A 20581-nucleotide genomic window follows, 5' to 3' on the forward strand; every position below is an offset into this window, starting at 1 on the left:
TTTTTAAGCTTAATAAAATTTCAATTTGTTTTTTTCGTTTATTGGTGTTCTTGTTCTACAACATAACCTGTGGATTACAAAGAACTTTGCATTCATTTTTCTGAATCCAGGAGTTTAAAGGGGCTGGACCTGCAAGGGTGTTTTTTCACCAAAATGGCAGAAATGTCTAAAGTGAAGAAAAACGTACATACAACATTTACAGATAACCAACTATAGTTTGAGAGCTTCAGTACATAACTCATACTAAAAGTGACAAACAAAAGCGTAGCAGTACAGTATGCATACCAAACATAGAGATTTGACTTCATGACACTGGCGTACAGAATGGATAATAAATGTATCAAAAGTTAAGTGTGTTACTTGCTGAAAGTAAGAGGATGGAAACATAAAATATGTTCATTAACAGCCAAGTATGAATAAATGATGGACAGTAGAGTACCAAACGTAAATACAATGCCGTTGACTACTAGTAACGATCTACTCTGCAAAAGCAAGCCAGAAGAACCTTATATTAAGTAATGTAATATTAAGCAGATCTCCTGAACAAAAAAGGCAAAAGGTATGAGCTGAGAATAAGGAGGAGATTATGGGGGTAGAAAACAAAAGTGGGGAGGATTCTGCCAATGGCAAGGGTAAGGACGGCGAGAATGAAAAATTAGAAAGTGAGTGAGTATACCTCAGGAGATGTGCAAGAATTATTTCTTAGAGGATATGAATAAAGAGGAGCTGAGAAAAACTACAAGGACATGGGGTGGACATTTAAAGGAAGCTGAAATATGCACAATGGCAAAATAAAGAATCAGGATTCTGACTAGCTAGGTCATGCAAGCCCAAGTTCCAACAACAGTTGGTTACTACATAAGACTTCATAGTTCCAGTTTGCAGCCTTGGTCGTAGCCAAGTTCACAAGCTGTTTATGCCATTCTATGGCAATGCAGATACCATAAGGCTGAGTTCCTTTGTCTATTTCCTGGAAGATGGATGACCTGCACTAATGAGGTGCCTTTGATGCCAAGTAGACCAGAGAGTATACCATGTCTAGATCTTGGATAATGTCATGGCAAATAGAGCACAAGCCAGTTTTAGTTGGGTCAGCTTTAAGTAACTCTACCAAAACAAACTTGCATAAAGCTTCAAAACATTAAAAGCAAGAAGATACACCAGCAGCAAGGAGTGCAGTCCTGCCAAGACTAGCACATAGTTGTGTGTGGTGGTTGACAGATTGGTAATTACATGAGAAAGAGACAGAAGGATGAAGCTTCTATGGTACTACTGCCCAAAACAGCCTTGGATCTGTACATTGTTCCAAGTTCCGAACAGTTTTTGTAAAGATGGTCAGAATATGGAGGTCAAAACTTGGCTTGATGCCCTAGATGACTACCAGGAAACTACATTTCTATGCAATATTTATGTTCACTGCAACAATACTAAGTGATACTGTTTCACGTGACTCTAAGTATTCTATTTAACCATTTGTTAACCAGGTAAGAGTCACTATTCAAGTCTCTCTCTCTCTCAGGACTGCCCCAAGGGCATCTCCTAAATAAGTAACTTGCTCCAAATTACATAACATGCAATTGGGAATAGATGAAATCAAAATAAGGACTACAAGATGAAAAGCAGTGATCAGTCCTGAAAATTAAATATACATTTGTATTTAGCCATTTTATGAAAGCTGCCCCGCCAAGCTAAAAAGGACATTCTGGTCCAAATTCCATGCTAACATCAAAGGACATTATTGCTCTAATGTTACAAGATAGATTTATGAAATTTTTAGGAAAAGGACCCTCAGTAATCCTACTTTCAATTTATCTTGCATAGCATAATATGTTTTAGGAAAAGTAGACAGAATACCAAACATCTGTATACCTCTCAAACCAAATAAAACACACATTTGGCTATCACATTTTAAAATGGCAGGAAATGTTTTGGTTCTCATTTCAGAAGTACACTATAATGACGAGATTCAGATACATGCCAAGTCTGTTAGCTTGAAAAAAATGCCAAATATAGTGTTTTTGTATGTGTGTGAAATGCATGGCAAAGAGAGAGTACCCAAATGGTTATTTAAGACTACTGGTGGTAGATAAAAACATAACATTTCTCTGCAGCAAAGCATTACAACAAAAGTCACACAATAATAAATCATGATCGTTGGCTACAAAGTGCACTTAGCTGATGGTTCCAGCTGTAACACACATCCAGAAATGTATTTTCGTATACTGTAGTTTACTCCAAATTAATTTAAACTGGGGGTATGGTCATTATGTCATGCAACAAAATATCTTCTGTACTCTGGAGAAATAAATATGATGCCATGACAACTCAGTAAAAAAATGCTTGTTAGGCCAATATGATATTCAGCATGCTGAGCATATATTAGCACATCACTCACAATCAAAATAGAGTATAACGCGAAACGGCAGACTGTGGCAGCAACGATATATGAATGAAAGCCATTGAGGCCCGTCTTTGAAAGGCTATTTCTCTGTCCCCTCCAAGCCTTCACTATGAAACTTTCAGATAATAACAGCCAAGGATCCAGTTAGAAAGCACTACTAAGACTGCATTTCTAACCTCAATGCTTCCAGTACAGAATTCATCTGAATTTGGCCACATAGCTTTAGTTGTTTGAAACATGGCACTGTGAATATGGAAAGTTCCAATTTAATTTCATTTCCAGGTGAATATATATATACTCCTTTATCTTTTGATGTAAAGGCAACTCAGTAGAGAAGTATCACAAGCCATTTTTGTGTTCTGAACAAACAGAAGCTTAAAGCAGCACTCACAATGTAAAGCAGGTATAATGCAAACAGTCAGATTACGTAACTGAAGACTGTAAACATACTCAAGTAGAGCCTATCTATAAAAAGGCTATTTCAGCCCTATTTTGAGAGTTCCTTACAAATGTTTAAGGCAGTAACAGGATGGTCCATTACAAAACCATTAAAATTCCTTCCTATTATACCTTGGGGATTTCAGTGCAACATGGTGCTACATTTGACTGCACTACATTAGTTGCTTACAGCTTGGCATGTTAACTATGGCATGTTACAAATTAAATGTATTTTCTGGTAAAACACACACGATTTTTACTTCTTTGTTAAGTTTGCAATCTAGGCTATTAGTTTACTCAGTATATTGTGTAGAAATCCAGCACTGTATCTACAACAGAAATCATGTATAATGCAAAACAGACTGCGGCAATAAAGGTGAAATAAAGCCACTGTGGACAGACTTTGAAAGACTATACTGCTGCCCCCTTTCAGACTTGATTATGAAACCTTTAACACCACCAAGATGCTTGTGGGTCCATACAAGCCATGTAGTAGTTTGCAGAGCCATGGGAAAGAGCAGGCATGCCTTTTTATCAGGGGCTTAGGCAGTCCCTCTATTGTAATGTGAACCCACTTCCCTAACAGGGGGCTTAGGTTAGGTTGCATCCATGAAAAATACACTAATAGCTGCTAGGATGACCACTGAGATTGACTCTCACTTCATGAGAAATAAATGGGCTGGAAACAACTCTCAACCTGTGAGGAACGAATAGGCAAATAGATCGCAGAAAGCTTATGGTCCACAGGCAGTGAGGAATGAAAAAAATGCAAATAAAAACAAAGACACCCACATTCTGTATGTTTCTGATGTCTCATTGAGAAGAAAATTAAAAATTTAGCCACTGTAACATATTTCAGCCTGCTACTGACAAGAAACACATACTGTCCACTCGATAAGCCAAATTATTTTTAATTGACAGTATTTATGTCACAACCACATACAGCATTGCCTCCTCATCTCTACCCCAAAAAGATATCCACCTTCTGTATACACCTCTGATGCTGGACTGTGAGCAAAATGAAACAACTACCATAGTAACATATTGCTCTTTGACATACACAGACTAGTAACTATATATTTCAATGGTTGTTTTGCATGAATCATACAATTGCCTTTTACTTTCACAAACAATATGCCTGCCCTCCCCACCAACAAAGACACAGCTACTTTCGATGCACATTTATAATGAGCAAGTTTAAACAAAGTGAAAGGCAAAATGGCCTCAGTAAATGAATTTCAAACTGTTGTTGTTGACACACACACGCTGTTCTTAGGAAAGCTATACATCTTAATTGTCCTGTGTTTTCATATATACCCTGCTTATCTGCCTCAATCCATAAGGCAGCTACCTTCTGTGTGCCTCTTTGATGCTAGGTTGTGGTGAAGAAAAAAGAAAAATGATCACAGTAATGCAATTCAACTTATCTGTTACCTCTCAGACACTACACCCTGTCAACACACCCTCCAGTCATCCCAAAGCACTGATTTCTTTACTGTAAACACCCTAAACAGCCCTTTGCTTTAATATGCAGACTATCACCCCAAACAGTTAGCCTCATCTGATAATCACCTGAAACGTGTGTGGGCCAAAAGTGGTGAAATAACAGCCAAAGAAATATATGTCCAAGTGCTGGTGCAAGGTGTCCCAATGAGTGCCAACCACCATAAATTTAAAGAAAAAGTAAACAAACTAAGTGTACTGTGCTGTGGAATGTGAGCACCATCATCTACATGGTTTCTCGCAATAAAATGAAAAACTGAATGGTTACAGTAACTTATTTCAACTTGTAGCTTTAATACATTACATTCTGTTCCCCAGCTCCACCAATCTACAGCGATGAACATTTCACTGTGATCAGCACTATTGCACTTTATTTAGGAGCAGTCTTTTAATTGCAATATGCAATCAACCAGAGTGGTGATAACACAGCCAATGTAATTTGTTTCAAATGTTAGTTACAGGGTTCCCAACCTCGACATTGATCTTAATAAAAACAAACAATTAAACTTAATACAAATTAAACAATTAAAAGTGCAGAACTATATTCTGCTGTGGACATGTCACTGCCACAGATTTTATTTCCAACGAGAAATTAAAAAAAAAAATACATGCTACAGAAAACTGTTCAAGAAGATCTCAGCATCCACAGCACCTGACAGACCTCTAGTCATCAGAGAGCCAGAAACACACTATAATCAGTTAACAACAACCAACTGCAGGTGGTTAAAATGCAAAGCAACAGGACATGGAATGGCTACCCATGTCCTGTTACTAATGTTTGTGGGGTACAGGAGAGAGACAATGGCAATAAACAGTTAACCTCTCTCACCCTGTGGTTTAATTTTCCCAGTGATTTTAACAGGATATTGACAAGTAATTATTTGGTAAATACAGTACAGTTTGTATTAGAAACACATTTCTCACAAATGTATTGACTACATTTTTTTTAATTAACTTTGCAATTTTAAAACCTGTATTTGAGAGATTAATGAACATGTTTCAGGAAAATTGACAGTGTGCATGGAAACAAAAAAGAATATCCTGAAACAAATCAAGGAGAAAATTATTTTGCAGTGGCATGTGGCCTAACACAAAACATTATTTGCATAATTCTTTGAGGTAGTAAATGATGCCTTGCCATAAAACATGGGCACTGCATTCATCAAACTGCCTTACCTCGATCTGGAGACAAAGCTGGCCGTTTAGCTGGAGGAGAGGGCTGTCTGTCTTTGTCAGGCTCATAACGCTTCCTATTTCCCTTATCAACTGGCTAGAAAGCACAGGAGATGAATGTCATTATTAAATACAGAAAAAGTAATTATATCATGGAGACAGATAAGCTACATAACCTTAAACAACATGGAGTATCTGAGTTTACAATATTCTTAAAATAACTGAGAAAGGCTGCAGGTATTTGCAAGAGTAAAATTATTTAAAAAATATGTATAAATATATGCACACAAACATATGCCAAAACATCAATGTTTTTTTTTTCTTTTCAACAACCAAAGAATGAAGTCTTTCTCAGTGCTGCATATGTACAAAAAAGCCATACAAAAAAACAAAACTTCACATTAACTTGCAAAGATTCTGGTATGAAGAAATAACACTATTAAACAAATACCAACAACTGAATAAACAGTCATGTATGTTTACGGCAGTTTATACCTTTCATAAGGATGGATTACTTCAACTTTAAGGTCTGACAACTGCAAACCAGAAATATGTTACATCAGAACACTGAAAACGAAAATGTTATCAACCAACAATTACGTGATCACCAAGTCACAGGAATACAGCAAACGAACCTGCAGATAACATCTGTGCAAACCATACCTCTCAAACATACTAAATTCCTTGGTACGGTGGTGCAGCGGTTAGCGTTGCCGCCTCACAGCAAGAGGTTCTCCGGTTCGATTCTCGGCTGGGGTGCCTTCTGTGCGGAGTCTGCATGTCCTCCTTGTTTGTGGTTGCATGGGTTTCCTCCGGGTGCTCCGGTTTCCTCCCACATCCTAAAGACATGCAGTAAGTGGATTGGACACACTAAACTGGCCCTAGGTGTGAGTGTGTGCATGTATGTGCCTTCTGTGGAAGGTTGGGCGCCGGGTTGGCAACTCGACACTGTAAAACTCCACTGCCAATCATGAGCGGACAGATGATCCACTGTGGCAACCCCTAACCAGGAAAAGCCGAAAAAAGAAGAAGTGGGCAAAATAATGGGATGCCACAAATTCCAGAGTGGCCCCTTCAATTCAGAATTTTTTTTTTGTTGAAGTTGCTGCTTACATCATCACGTGCAGAGGAGTGCTTGATTATGTTAGCATCATGAGGCAGACTGCCAGCCTGTTGGAGACTCTGCTCGGACTGTGTTTACATTCTTGTTGTTTTGGGAATATAACAGGGAAAGCAGGCGAGTGGAGGAGCTGTTTTACTATTACCGAAGTTCTTCTAAATTCGAACGTCTTCTGCCAAGCCCAAGGCAAGTACTTCTGCAGTGCAGCAGCAGAGTCTGGGACCAGCCCACACTCCCAGGAATCCCAGGATGAAAAAATGTACTTTCTCTGGCAGCCTGACCTCTTCCGGTTTCAGGTAAGTAAAGAATTTTATTAAAACCCATAGTCACTAATGCAGATAAAAGAGTTAGTTACTATGTGTATTTAAAGGTTAAAACAAATAGAAAAAAAGCACCAATGTCCAGAGAAATGTGTTATTCAGGTGGTGATCTCTCTGCTTTACTGTTTCAGCAGCATTTTACTCTTTCTGGAAACTACACTGCCTTTAGAATTACTATCGTGGACTCATGTGGTTGTCACATTTGAAATCCATGAATTAGAATGTAATATTTTTGACTTATTCGCTAAAAACAGTGGCCCACAACTGTACAGACAAAAGTTATTTTTTTCATCATTCAGACCTGATAAATTATTAAGGAGAAGACAGACATTTTGAAACCCATCTGCAGAACTGTTTGTGAAAAAAAAATTGAATGAGAGAAGTATATGGAGTAGTGGATAGGATGCATGGGTCACAATGAAGACGGAGCAAAATGCTACTTTTCATTTACCAAGTCTTTATGTACTTAATGAAGAGAGAGAGAGAGATAGAGTTGTCAGTATTTAGTGCAGCTCAAAACATTTTTTTGGAAAGTTTATGCATTTGATAATCAAATGTCCATAAAAATGTAATCAGGTTTGGGAAAAGAGGAAATAAAGCTAAGGAATGCAAACTGAGTGTACCAAGTGCACCAAAGAGGGCCATATGTGGTTTGAATATTACAGTAATGTCAGAAGGAAATACATCTAAGTAAGGCAAATCACACATCCCTGAAACAGATGAGACAGATATCACTGCAATAGGATATAATGTCTCTATTTCTGACAATTATAATGTTGAGGATGATACTGCAGTTAAACTGAGGAATGAAACAAAGTTGTGAAGAAGGTTATGAAGAGCAGGATGAGATGGATAATACTTTATTTGAAAAGGAAAGTATTGAAAAGAGGTACTGAGAATAGATTGTGAGAGGGAAGAAAGTTATGAATAAAGCAATGTGACTAAATGTGAAAATAAGGATCTATTAGGAGCACAAAAGGAGGACCATACTGATGGAAGACAGAAGAAAACATAGACAAAAAGGAACAGATAATATTTCTATTTTTTTTCATGTAGACACACTGCAACAATCTGGGTAGTTGATAGCTAAGGACACCATAGTCAGGAGTGCAGCAGCCTTTATGTTGCATTTCAGTATCAGTAACAGAAAATAAATCCAGATTCCTAATGTGGAAATGTAACCCACAGTCTTATAATTTCCAAGCTACAAAGATAAATGTTCTGCTTGTTGGGCCACTGATACTCCTCTTCTCAATGGAGAATACTGTTGGAGTATTAGCAAGAAGAGATTATCTTCAAAGTCTGCTTACCATCCTTGCCAGAAAAATGAGTATGAAGATCATAACAACTTGACTTCTAGGGCAGTACCGAGTTCTAATTCTGAAGCTAATGATCCTTTTAATGGGCTCTATATTTGCAGAAATATGCATTTTACGCTACACAGGATATGCTAGAACAGGATATACTTGCACTGGAAAGGGTCAGCTTGGAAATGAATTTGGATGGCCTAGCATAATATGACACTTACACTCAAAGTTTTCTCATATCGTAGTTTTAGAGCATTTGCATAATTATGTCAGGTCTTTCTGGTGCATCTCTCTGTCTCTCCGAGATCCATGCTACATTATAGGGACTGATAATCATACAATTTTTGATGGTTTCAGCCCATGGTTTGATCTTGCTACAAGGCACTGTTCTGTGTTCTGATGCTGTACATGGGATATTGTATACAAAAATGCTTCTTGATTCAGTCCAGGTGCATGCTGAGTACTGATGGGAGGGAGCTTACATATAGTACGGAGCAATCTGAAGTTTGGAATCAGTTATTTTCTTCAGCATTTACTATGGAAGAGGAAGCTAAATTGACTTTATGACAGCTGATGAAATGGGGGGGAGGGGACAGCCCCAGTGGCACAGAGATTGAGAGAGATAAAGCCCTATAGTATCATTGGAAGTTACTAGGCTAATAGCCTGAGGGCCCTTACAAGCCTGGCCAGATATACCTTAGTTAACACGATCAGCACCTATTGCCCCTGTCCAAAAGGGACAAAGGTGGACCCCCCCCCCCAGGATGAATTTAGAGAGGGCCAATGAGGTGCTCGGTTTGATGTGAAATGGGAGTCTATTCCAAAGGTGTGGTAACCTCCGGGAGACAAATCTGTCCCTCCAGCAGGTTGTACTAACATTACACACCAGGTTTAGGTCCTTAGAGCGAGTAACCTGTGTGCCATTTGACTTGCGGATATGCAGCACGTCCAATAAAGCAGGGTCACAGATTGCCTTATATGCAAGTCAAAGATCACCTCCGAGTAGTCTGTATGAAACACAATAAAGTGACAGTGATTTCAGCCGATCCACACAGGACAGTTGAAGACCTTGAATCTTCCTTATGAGGAACCTCTGTGGTCTCTTCAATTGCTGCAGGTGCTTTGAAAGATACATACCAAAAGGGGTATTGTGAGTTTACTTTGTATTAGCTTAGCAGCTAGTTAATTAATAGACAAAATTTGATTTGTATTTATTTTAGTTTTATACCAGTTTAGAAGTTAGAGTTTATTTAAATTGTATTTATTTCAATTTTATACCAGTGTAGTAGTTAGAATTCATTTGATTTACACAAATTATATTTATTTTACTTTTATACAAGTGTAGAAGTTAATTTTATTTTTATAAAAGAAAACTGTATTTTAGTTTTATAAATATATAAAACAGTCTTGTTCCGGTTATATTTTGTCTTTTTGTATTATTTAATATTAGTGTAGAAACAGTTAATTTTATTTTTATAAAAGAAATTTGTATTTTAGTTTTACACAAGTTCAACATTTGATACAAGTTCAAACATAAATATAAATAAAACACTTCTGTTTATATTTTATGTTTAATATTTTGTCAGATCAATTTGGGTTTAAAAGTTGGTATCCCACAATTCCATTGGAGTGGGTGGGTTGTATAATTATGTATGCAAATGTTATGTTAATCAGCATGCAGATTTTTGGCCAATTGTACCTATTTTTCATGGGCCTTTGTCCAGATTTTTGATGATCTCAAGTTGAGCGGTATGGTGTGGACTTCACAATAAGTGAATAAATGCATAATAGATTTAACGAGACAAGGGAAGACATTCCATTATATAACTACAGACATTATTAAATGATGCCACTAGTATAATTAAAACTCAAGCTCCATGGGATCAGACAACACACATGGCAGGTTCCTGAAATTAAGCAAGGACAACCAAACAAAACCCCTAGCAATCATATTAATCAAAATGTTAGCATAACAGATGCATCCCTGTCCTACGACAAAGTGGAGGGTGGTGTGGAATGTAATTAAATCACAATTAACAATTTCAGGTCCATAAATCTAACACCTGTTCTATGTAAAATCATGGAAATTCATGCTATAATTCATCCAAAATGACACAGAGGATTTACTTTATCAAGTATAAAACACAGCATGGGCTTGTTACAGGGAGCTCTTGTATCTGAATCTTGTGGCATTTTACTCTGAAGTAACAATAGCACCTGTAGGGATAACAGTGCATGTTGACTCATCTTGAACTTGCTAAGCCATCTCAGATTATTCTATGTAAGGAAACTTACCATAAATGTAGATGTTTGAGTGTATTCACTGTTGCAGTCATTACATTTGGGTAATCTGCTTGCAGGTTGCCCTCAGTCAGCCTGATTAACAAAGTTTTGGGTCCTGCATCGGTTGCTGTCCCTTCTTCCATGACGTCAGGTCGTCAGGGTATAAAACATGCAGCTGATGCCATTACATCAGTTTTTCTTGCCCCAGATGTCAGTTGCCCCCCTAATGGGGAGCAATTAAACATAAAAAACACAAAGGTATGCCTCCAACAAAAAAGCAAATTCACCAAAAAGGCTGTTAAGCATAGTAAAGGAAAGTAGAGGTATAGCCAAACAAAGTTAGGGGGAAGGTGGGAGGGTAACCAGGACTGCAACAGTGAATACACTCGAACATCTACATTTATGGTAAGTGTACACAACTGTACTATGTTCTTTGTGTTTCACTGTTGCAGTCATTAAATTTGGGTAGATTCCCAAAGCTATTGTTGGGAGGAGGAGTTTAGACAGCATTAGGAACAGCTATAAGGCCCTGCAAGATTGCAGTGGCAAAGCCAACTCTGGATTTAGAGAAAATTGGCAAATGGTAATGCTTGGTAAAAATATGTACAGAACTCCACGTAGCAGCTTCTAGGATGTCCCTGGTAAGAACGCCTCTGAGAAAGGCTGTAGAAGTAGATGCAGCCCTGGTGGAGTGAGGTCTGATCCCCTGGGGGATAGGTTTTCCATGGTGCTTATAGCAGAAATGGATGCAATGGCTTATTCATTTAGAAATGGTTTGTTTTGAAATAGTCTTCTCCTCTGCCCCTGCAGCAAATGCTACCAGCAGTTGTTCAGATTTTCTTTGAGGCTTAATCCTGTCCAAGTAGAATCGAAGTTTTCTGTGCACATCCAAGGAATGCAGAATCCGTTCCTCTTTGTTCTGTGGATTGGGAAAGAAGGTTGGCAAATGAATGGCCTGATTTAGAGCCACACTGGATACCACCTTGGGCATGAAGGATGGATTGGTCCTGAGTGATACCCTGTCCGCATGAAAGATGATGAAAGGCTCCCCTGCCATAAGGGCCTGTAATTCAGATACGCTTCTAGCTGAAGTGATTGCTAAAAGGAAAGCTGTTTTCCAAGAAAGAAATTAAGTCTGCAGTAACAGCTGGCTCAAAAGGAGGGAGAGTGAGTTTCTCCAATACAAAGTTAAGGTCCCAGGATGGGGTTGGAGCCCTCCTGGGTGGTCTCAAATTTTTGGCCCCTCTGAGGTACTGCTTGAGCAGTGGATGAGAGAAGAAGGGAGGTTCTGTGTTATAATGAGCTGAAATGGCTGAGGCATGGATTTTAATGGAGGAAAAAGACAGGCCCTTGTGAAGCATCTCAGTTAAGTATTGTAACATCTGAGGTAAACTGAGTGCTGCTGTGCTCATCCCCTTGAGATTGGTTCCAGGCACAGAAACTTTTCCATTTTTCAGCATAAGATTTTCTAGTACTAGGCTTCCTTGCCTCTAAGATTACATCCATCACAGGTTTGCTGGTAAGGGGGAATTTAAGTAATTAGCCAGGCTGAAAGGTTCAGTGTTTGAAGCTGAGGGTACAGAATCTGGTTCTCCTGCTGAGACAGCAGGGAAGGAGTCTGAGGCAGGTGCCATGGAGATAACTGGGGCAACACTGCGCAGGAGGGGGTACCAGTGTTCGCACGGCCAGTCTGCAGCAATCAAAATCATCTTTGGTTTGTCCTGTTTGACTTTTAGTAGTACTTTGGAGAGCAGAGGCAGTGGGGGGAAGGCATAGACTGATAGGTTTTTTCAGCTGAAGGACAGAGCATCCACTTTCCAGGCTTGTTTGTGGGGAGTCTGTCCAATTGGTAGTTCTGGGGGGAGGCAAACAGGTCTATAACTGGGCTCCCCCATTCGCTTGTCAACATGTTGAAAATCCTTGGTTCCAGTTTCCATTTGTGTTGGTCGATAAGGTTTCTGCTTAGTCCATCTGCCAGTGTATTTAATTTTCCTGGCAGGAATTGAGCCTGTAGATGCACTTGGTAGCTCAAGGCTGTGTTCCACAATGCCATGGCTAGTCTGCAGAGGGGGTAAGAGTGTGTACCCCCCTGCTTGTTTATGTACCACATAACTGTGGTGTTGTCCGTCTTTACCATTAGTTGTCCTGGAAGAATGTAGTCCTTGAAGGCTGTCAGAACAGGCTGTCAGAACATTCTGTACAGCTAACATTTCTTTTTGATTGATATGCAGGTGCATTTGACTTGGGTTCCATTTGCCCTGAATGCACTTCCCTGCCAGGTGAGCCCCCTGATGCATCTGTTGTTAGTGTTTGAGTGGCAGGGGGTGGTGTGAAATGTAGTCCCTTGTTTGGTGGCAGAAGGAACTCTATGCGTAGGCAAGGTAAGATGGGAATCATTGTTTCTAGGCTGTGAGAATGTGGACTCCAAAGGCTTTCTAGATACCACTGTAGTTTCCTCATATGCAGTCTTGCATATGGAATTAGAAGAATGCAGGAGGCCATGAACCCCCAAGGCTTGTAGTATTTGTCTTGCAGACAGCAGGGTTTTTGTGGCCACTTGTTTGAAGTAGGTTGTCAAATGAGTTTGCTTTTCTGGCATGAGGTAAGCCATCTGGGAAGTTGTATTCAAGCTTGCTCCCAGGAATGTAATTTGTTGACAGGGTACCGGTTGTGATTTCTTTTCGTTTATGGTGTACCCCAGACAAGTCAGAACCCTTTTTACAAACGCCAGATGATTCAAAAGTATGTCCTGGCTTTCTGCCTGAATTAGACAATCGTCCAAATATGGGTATATTTGAATACTTATTTGCCTGCAAAATGCAATCACTGGAGCTAGGCACTTTGTGAATACCCTGGGTGCAGTAGATAAGCGAAAGGGCAGTGCAGAGAACTGATAGTGGGTGTACAGCCTGCTTTTAAAGCGTAGGTATTTTCTGCAAGATTCCCTGATTGGGATGTGCAGGTATGCTTCTTTTAGATCTAGTGTTGCCAACCAGGCATCTTTGCCTAGCATAGGAAGTAATTGGTGAAGAGTCAGCATCTTGAATCTTGGAATGTCCAGAAAGGTGTGTTTAGAGTAGACAGGTCCAGGATAGGATGTTATGAATTGTCTTTTCTGGGTACCAGGAAAAGTCTCGAGTAGAAACTTTGTCCCTTTTCCTCTTCTGGTACCAGTTGAATAGCCCCCATGCTTAAGAGAGAAAGTACTTGTTTTTGGGCCTCTGCCCACTGAATTGGAGGTAGGTCCAGCAACCCGCTTAGAGTTGGCAACGTGTGAAAGTGAAATCTGTATCCCCGGGACGCTATATTTAAAACCCATTTGTCCTGGGTAATGAGTTCCCAATTCTTTGCATGAAGAGCAATCTTTCCCCCCAAAAGGGCAGTCAGTTGATAAGTGCTTGGAAATTTTAAAAGGAAGTCATTGAGACAGTTTACCATGGGGGGAGTCTTATTATTCCCAGATTTGGAAGTGGAGGCCCCCCACTGCTTAGTTCTGTGTGTCCCCTGGGACTGAAACCTGGGGTTTTTGCTGTGTCTGGGTTTGGCTTGAGAAAACCTGGAAGGGGCTGGAAAGGACAAATAGGCCAGTGTCTGCTAAATCTAGGAGGCTGAACTTGTAAAAACTCTTTTAACAGTTTGCACAGATTTAGCTTTATCTTCCATCTTTTTAAGAACTTCTTCAGCCTTGTTGCCAAACAGGAGGTCCTGATTTAAAGGAGCATCCAACAATTTAGCTTTAACATGGTCAGGCAAAGATTGCTCCTTAAGCCAAGCATGCCTTCTAAGCACAGACCAAGTAACAGCAGCCCTGCAAGAGGCCTCTAAGGAATCAAACCACATTGTAAAGTATGTTTTCCAACGTGTTTAGCAGAATGCATTAAATCCTGTAAGTCTTTATTTTCCACACAGTCAGGAATCAACATAATTTTCTGTTTAAGTAGTCCAATAACATGCTGCTGATATTTTAACATATGACATTGACAGTTTAAAGCTCTAACTGCCAAGGTTGCTGAAGTATACACCTTTTTACCCCATCTATCCAGCGCCCTGGAGTCTCTATCAGAAGGGGTAGGAGTTTTAGCAGTAGAAGCCTTAATGCCCTTGGGCCCCTGTGAAATAGTCTCTGAATCTGCAATAGGATTTTTGAAAAGGAACTTATGGGACTCGGGAACCCTGTAGTATGTCAGGTTTACTGGGAGCAGGAGGCAGGGAATCGGGGGCTAAACTGGATTCTGAGAAAGCATCATCAACAATGTCTAGTACAGGAGGAATAGCCAAAGGCCTATGCTGAGGTAGGAGAAGGAAATCCCTAAGCCTCTTTTTTGAATCAGAAAATTCCTGGCTATCCCAGTGAAAATGTTCCCTCAGAGTATGTAAGGTTTCCCCAAAAGAAAAATCCTCAGGAGGGGAAGCAGAGGGAATAGAGTCCTCTGCATCAGAATCCTCATAAGTAGGTAAGGACAAATCCAGATCATCAGAAGAATCAGAAAAACAGAATCCCGATCAGAAAATTCATAATCCAGCTCAGGCCTAGGCCTCTTGGGGGGGCAGGGGGGTTTGACTACCCCTGATTAGAGTTATTAGATCTTCAGCCATTTTTTTATAATTTTTGTTTAGGCACAGAGGCCTGAGCATAGTATCTCGTGGCATACTGGACTCCAAATGGGTCTCAGTAGAGGCCTGCGAATCAGAAGTAGCGGGTATCAGGGGCTGCGAAAACACCTCACTGAGTACCGGCGAACTGGCGACTGGCTTAGGAGAAGCATTGTTGGCAGTTTTGGACCTCGGCCTGTCTCTGTCTTTATCTTTGCGCTTTTTCTGAATTTCGGTAGTCGGATGGCTAACCGACGACATTTCTGGATAATTAAATCGAGAACCGAAATATTTAGAGGCAAAAATATACCGTCGACGGATAGTGGACTGATTAAATAAAGCACAAAACCGACAACAAGGTACGTCGTGGTCAGGGCCTAAGCAAGGAATACAATACGAATGAAAATCTTTATGAGGTATTTGCTTTCCACAAGTAATGCAATTAACTTTTACTGACATTGAGAAGGAGCAAGAAAAAGTTTCCCCAACGGGGTACTTAGCTTTTAGTTGAAGACTTTGGATCTGAAACTCGAAAATGAAAATTTCAGGAGTTGGCCAACCGGCACTTGCAAACTGCTTCTGCTTCGGGCACCGCACGGCAAGAAAGACTGGTGTAATGGTGTCAGCTGCATGTTTTATACCCCTGACGACCTGACGTCATGGAAGAAGGGATAGCAACCGACGCAGGACCCAAGACACTGTTAATCAGGTCGACTGAGGGCAACCTGCAAGCAGATTACCCAAATGTAATGACTGCAACAGTGAAACACGAAGAACATATACTGATACAATGACAAATTAGAAGCATGAAATGTCAATCCATACTTAACCCAATGAGTGAAAAACACTTGCTAAGCAAAAGAATAGACCAAAGTCAGGGAAAGTTCATTACTTGTCTACACAGTCGTGGTTATTACTGGTGTCCCACAAGACTGAAGTGTGGCAGTTTCTTTCTGAACTGCTCTTCTGAGATACAAAAGTAGTAATGGGCTACGGATAATCAAATATGCAGATGAATGCCAACTGGGCTACACAACAACTTCAATAAAGGATGACAAAGCTCTTCAAGATGGTCTACAAAAACACACAATGCAGCAGTAAAAACCTTGCCTTTAGTAGTGGCAAATGTATGAGACTTGGCAAAGTAGTAGAAGTTGTAGTAGTGACCTTGGCTTTATTATCAACAAATGCAGCTTTGTGACATGACACGGCAAAAATGACAAAACAAAATTGTAAAATCATACAAGTCACACCCTCATTAAAGATCAGGGAGAAAGACAATTTACACAACAGTCTAAAAATAAAACATAACTTTTAAGAGAAATCTTAACATGCCATAGATAGATGTAAAGACCGTTTCAGACTCCTCCTCCTAGGTTAAGTTCAGTGTTAAATATCTCAAGTACAGTAGAAAATGTTCAATCAAAACACAAGTGCAGTTAATTAATTAGATGCAACAGGAGAAAAATATTAAAACAGCTCAGGATCCAACAAATATTAAACTAAAACTGGAAAAAAATCTGACAAACCTGCAACTACACTATACAAAGATCAAACAAATAAATTGCAATGCAGGTAACTCCTTTTATGCCTTGTAGGTGCAGCGCTCCAAATTAAACAGTCAAACTTCATTACGACACTAAGATGAATACTTAATAAAAATTATGCCTTTCTCTCACAAGTGATGAAATTTTTAAACATATATCCACCCCCATTACAAACAACACAAAAAAATGTTCTGCTACAGGATCAACAGCAGAATTACTCCCAATGTCATTAAGATGCTCCAAAGAAAATGCTCTTCCTGTTTTCTTTTATAATGGCATGGCCTACACATTACTTTGATGATAACAACTGCAAGCTTTGTAATGAAATATATCCTTTATTTCTTTTTTTAGGTTCTTCGTCGCTCCCCCACCCGCATACCTATTATCAAGCCACACCGTATCAGACTTGAGCCCCCTTTGTTCACTAGCGGTGCAGGAATTCCCCTTTTAGATCCCTTAGGACAAGAGACATCCAGATGGGCTATCATCCAGGCAAAATGGAGGGTTGACACTCATGATGGTATCTTGGCAATGAAAATTGTTTTGCATTTACAGTCTTAATTTCTCTTCTTGGGTAGTGGAATGGGCACCTGCATCACTGTAGGACCATGCCAATATCCCCCCACCCAATCAGCTTGCATGTGCTCCTAAGTCCAGCCAAAGGCTACTGTCTTCAGCTTGGATGGCCACACCACTGTCATCCCTTACACAAGTCCCCACCCTTTTAACTCAGTCTTTGCCCTTTGGTACTGCTTGGGAGCAGTGGCACCAGTCAGAATAACCCCTCCCCCCAGGATGGGTATGTGCGTCCTCCCTGCCACATTGTCAAAGACCCAAGCTACTAATCTAACACTGTTCGCCTGGGCCATAGTCAGGGTTTTATCCCTCTATGCCACTATAGTAAGCCATGTAATCCTTAGGTTCTAATTTCCTACAAACTATGTTAACTTCAATTGGTGGGGCAAACTCATCAGTCTGATTACAGGCTTTCTATAAGGTAGTTTCAAGTAAAAATTCTGGGCAATCTGACTAGATTTTCTTTCAAATTCTGAAAAATCAGAACACAGACTTTTAGCGCTGGGAAATTCTCTGCATGGATAGTATAAAACTAAAGTCCCAGGATGATAACTGTACGCACAGGGAAAGAAAGACAATATCTGCAGATGTGTCCTCCTTATGCAAAGTTGTTTTCAAGGATCCACCTTCTAAATACATTTTCACAATCAAACAAGAAACAAAATGCCTGATGTGAAAGAATTAAATTGCAGCACAAGTCTTTTAAGAAAAACTAAAGCTATAGATGGAAAAGGACCACCAATAAGCCTACAATACAGTTTGACATTAGTGCAGATGAAACTAGCTTCGTAGTTTAGACACATAAAGCTTTGATTGCAACTCAGGTGACCCATATTCGATTAACAGCATGGGGTTTTTGCTGAAGCTGATTTGGGTGGGAAAGGAATGAATATGCTCCATCTGCTCATCTTTGACAGGGAGGAGGATGTGGCTGATGTGCAGGTACTGGTTGGACATTCAATCAAGTCATTGTGGAGGTGAGTACTTGGAGTAGTTACCTAAGTGGTGAGTGGGTGGGTCAGGATGTGGGTCTGCCCTACACCTTTAGGATAGGGAAGGTTCCTGTAAGCCACACCTCACTGCCTGCCCAGACACGCAAGCAAGGGATAGACAGGGTTGTAACTCAAGCAGAGCACCTGCCTCCCTTCACTGCAGTGGTGGTTCCCAAGCTAATCTGTTGCTGTTTCCAAAAGGGGATATTTAGTTACTGCCAGTGAGATGTGCTGGTGATCCTAGCCCAGAGGGGTTAATCACACAAGATGATAGTTCAAATGGGAAAGGCAGCTTAGGGAATCCTCACTTCAATGCTGAGTTGATACATCAGAGTGAGTTTGACTTGGAAAAAAAGGTGCAGGATTATGTATCAATAAAAAACACACTTGTTCCCAACATGTCCCATACTGAGATTCTCATAGCAGAGGCCAAATTTCTCCAAGATCTTTAATCCTTTTCTTAATAATTTTTTTAATTTGTGGCAATAAACACTTTACCAAAATTATATTACTAGACAGAAAACAAGAATTTTATTATACAGACAGAACAAAATTTCTTTGCTATATAAAGGTTAAAGTGCCTAAAAATGTACACTGCAGCTGTCAGCCTAACAGTGCAATTAAAAGTGTACAGGTTTTTAACATCTCGAGTTGCAAAATGAAATCCTCCTTTCACTGCATATTAAAGTTTCCACACTCTTATTAATATACAAAGGCAGAGACAGAACAAAGCACTGGTGATATACAGCTGGATATATACTACCCGTCAAGTCAGTATCTGTTGACTGCAAGATGGCAGTAAGTTATCTTCTAAACCTGACTCAGGAAACATACAAGTCTACATATAAGAAACAAGAGAGATAATCTGGTCTGACAAGAGTCATAAAGTCCAGTGTTCATCAGAAGAAAGTCAGTTACTACACTACCTAAACAAAAACAGTTCCACCACTTCTGGCAAAAGCACAAACACTGTGAGAAAATGGCTTGCATTAAAAACAGAAAGATTTCTTGCACCCTTCTTTTAACTTTTGTTGTAATTTATTTGTTTAATTACAGTACTGAGCATGGTGGTGTCTCTACCTCTCCGGAAATGACCCTCAGAAGTGGTATTTGAAAATCCTGGGCTGAGTAATATTCAGTTGGAGTTAGTATCAAGAAGTGACAGAGCTGCCTCAGTTCAACTAGAAGCTAATGTCTTCTCAAAAGGAACAAGATGAATTTTACACTGGCCATGGAAAGTACAGCTAAGCAAGAATTTACCATAACATTAGATATCCTTACTGTTCACTGTTGCAGTATTCCAAAGTGTTGGGTTATTTTGCCAAACAACCTGGATGTCCAGCTGGGATACCAAAGCTAAAACCTTCCACAGAGACATACATCCGATGTATGTGTAGAACAGAGCGTGTATATGTACCTTTATGAAGCACTTCCAGATTTATGTACATACAGACAAATAGCGAGCACGTGCAGGCAGCAGTGCTATTTTCAGAGAACAGCCAGACTGACTACCACACTCATACATGTTCACAGTCTATTTATAAGTTTATTTAAGTTTACGTTACAAAGCCTCATTCCTGATGTTTGTGTGTAATAAAGCTGCTTAAACTGAACCCACAACCGCTCATCTGTTTTATCCTAACTAGACGAGCAACATGGTGTCAGAACTGGGATTAAGAGAGCAATTTAAGTCATGAGGTGCACAGATGAAGGTGAAAGCAGATTGAGCTGGTTGAATGAAATGGAGCTCAAATAAAAAAAGGCCAGAAACAAACTTAAGGTAACAAAAAACTTGCAAAAATGATTTATTTGGCACAGAAAATAAAACAGAGCATTTCTAAGGCACAAAATGCATTATTAATCAAACAAGTACCACAAAACATATTAATAATCAAACAAAAGGCACAAAAACGCATTATTAATTAAATGAAATGTTCAAAACTACGATAATTGATCAAACTAGTAGAGATATTCATATGGGGCTCAGAATTACCTTTGGTTTGCATAACGAGCATGTCTGAAGTAAAATGGGCATAAGTAAACTATAACATGCATGATAAGAGATTAAACAGGCATAACGAGAGTACAATAAAAGGGCAAATTAAGCTTACAGAGCAAGGCGACTGCATGTTTTTTTTTTTTTGTAAAAGACCGTGTTTGGGCACAAACTACTATTTTGCATTGACCGAAGCCATTCAAAGCATAACAAGAGTTGTTCAAAGTATCTCAGTGTGTGCAAAGTGTTTGCTGAGTGTGTGCTTTATTACGGTGCAATTTTCAAAGAGTTTGTTGGGTGCAAAGTACAGTTAAAAGTGCAACAAAGCACAG

The 20581-nt window shown here is 39.6% G+C and overlaps 1 protein-coding gene across 13 annotated transcripts in view; it reads right to left on the reverse strand.

The window, feature by feature from the left end:
• The window catches only part of ZC3H18 (zinc finger CCCH-type containing 18), a 2225788-nt gene that overhangs the window by 114013 nt on the left and 2091194 nt on the right, over nucleotides 1-20581 (reverse strand). For all 13 annotated transcript variants that reach the window (XM_044081724.1, XM_044081723.1, XM_044081715.1 and 10 more), the window contains one exon: nucleotides 5519-5612. In XM_044081724.1, coding sequence (XP_043937659.1) covers nucleotides 5519-5612 — 94 coding nt within the window. The remainder of the gene's footprint in view (nucleotides 1-5518; nucleotides 5613-20581) is intronic.

Source organism: Protopterus annectens, chromosome 8.part1 (assembly GCF_019279795.1).
Source record: "Protopterus annectens isolate FY-2018-M chromosome 8.part1, PAN1.0, whole genome shotgun sequence".
Taxonomy (NCBI): Eukaryota; Metazoa; Chordata; order Ceratodontiformes; family Protopteridae; genus Protopterus; species Protopterus annectens.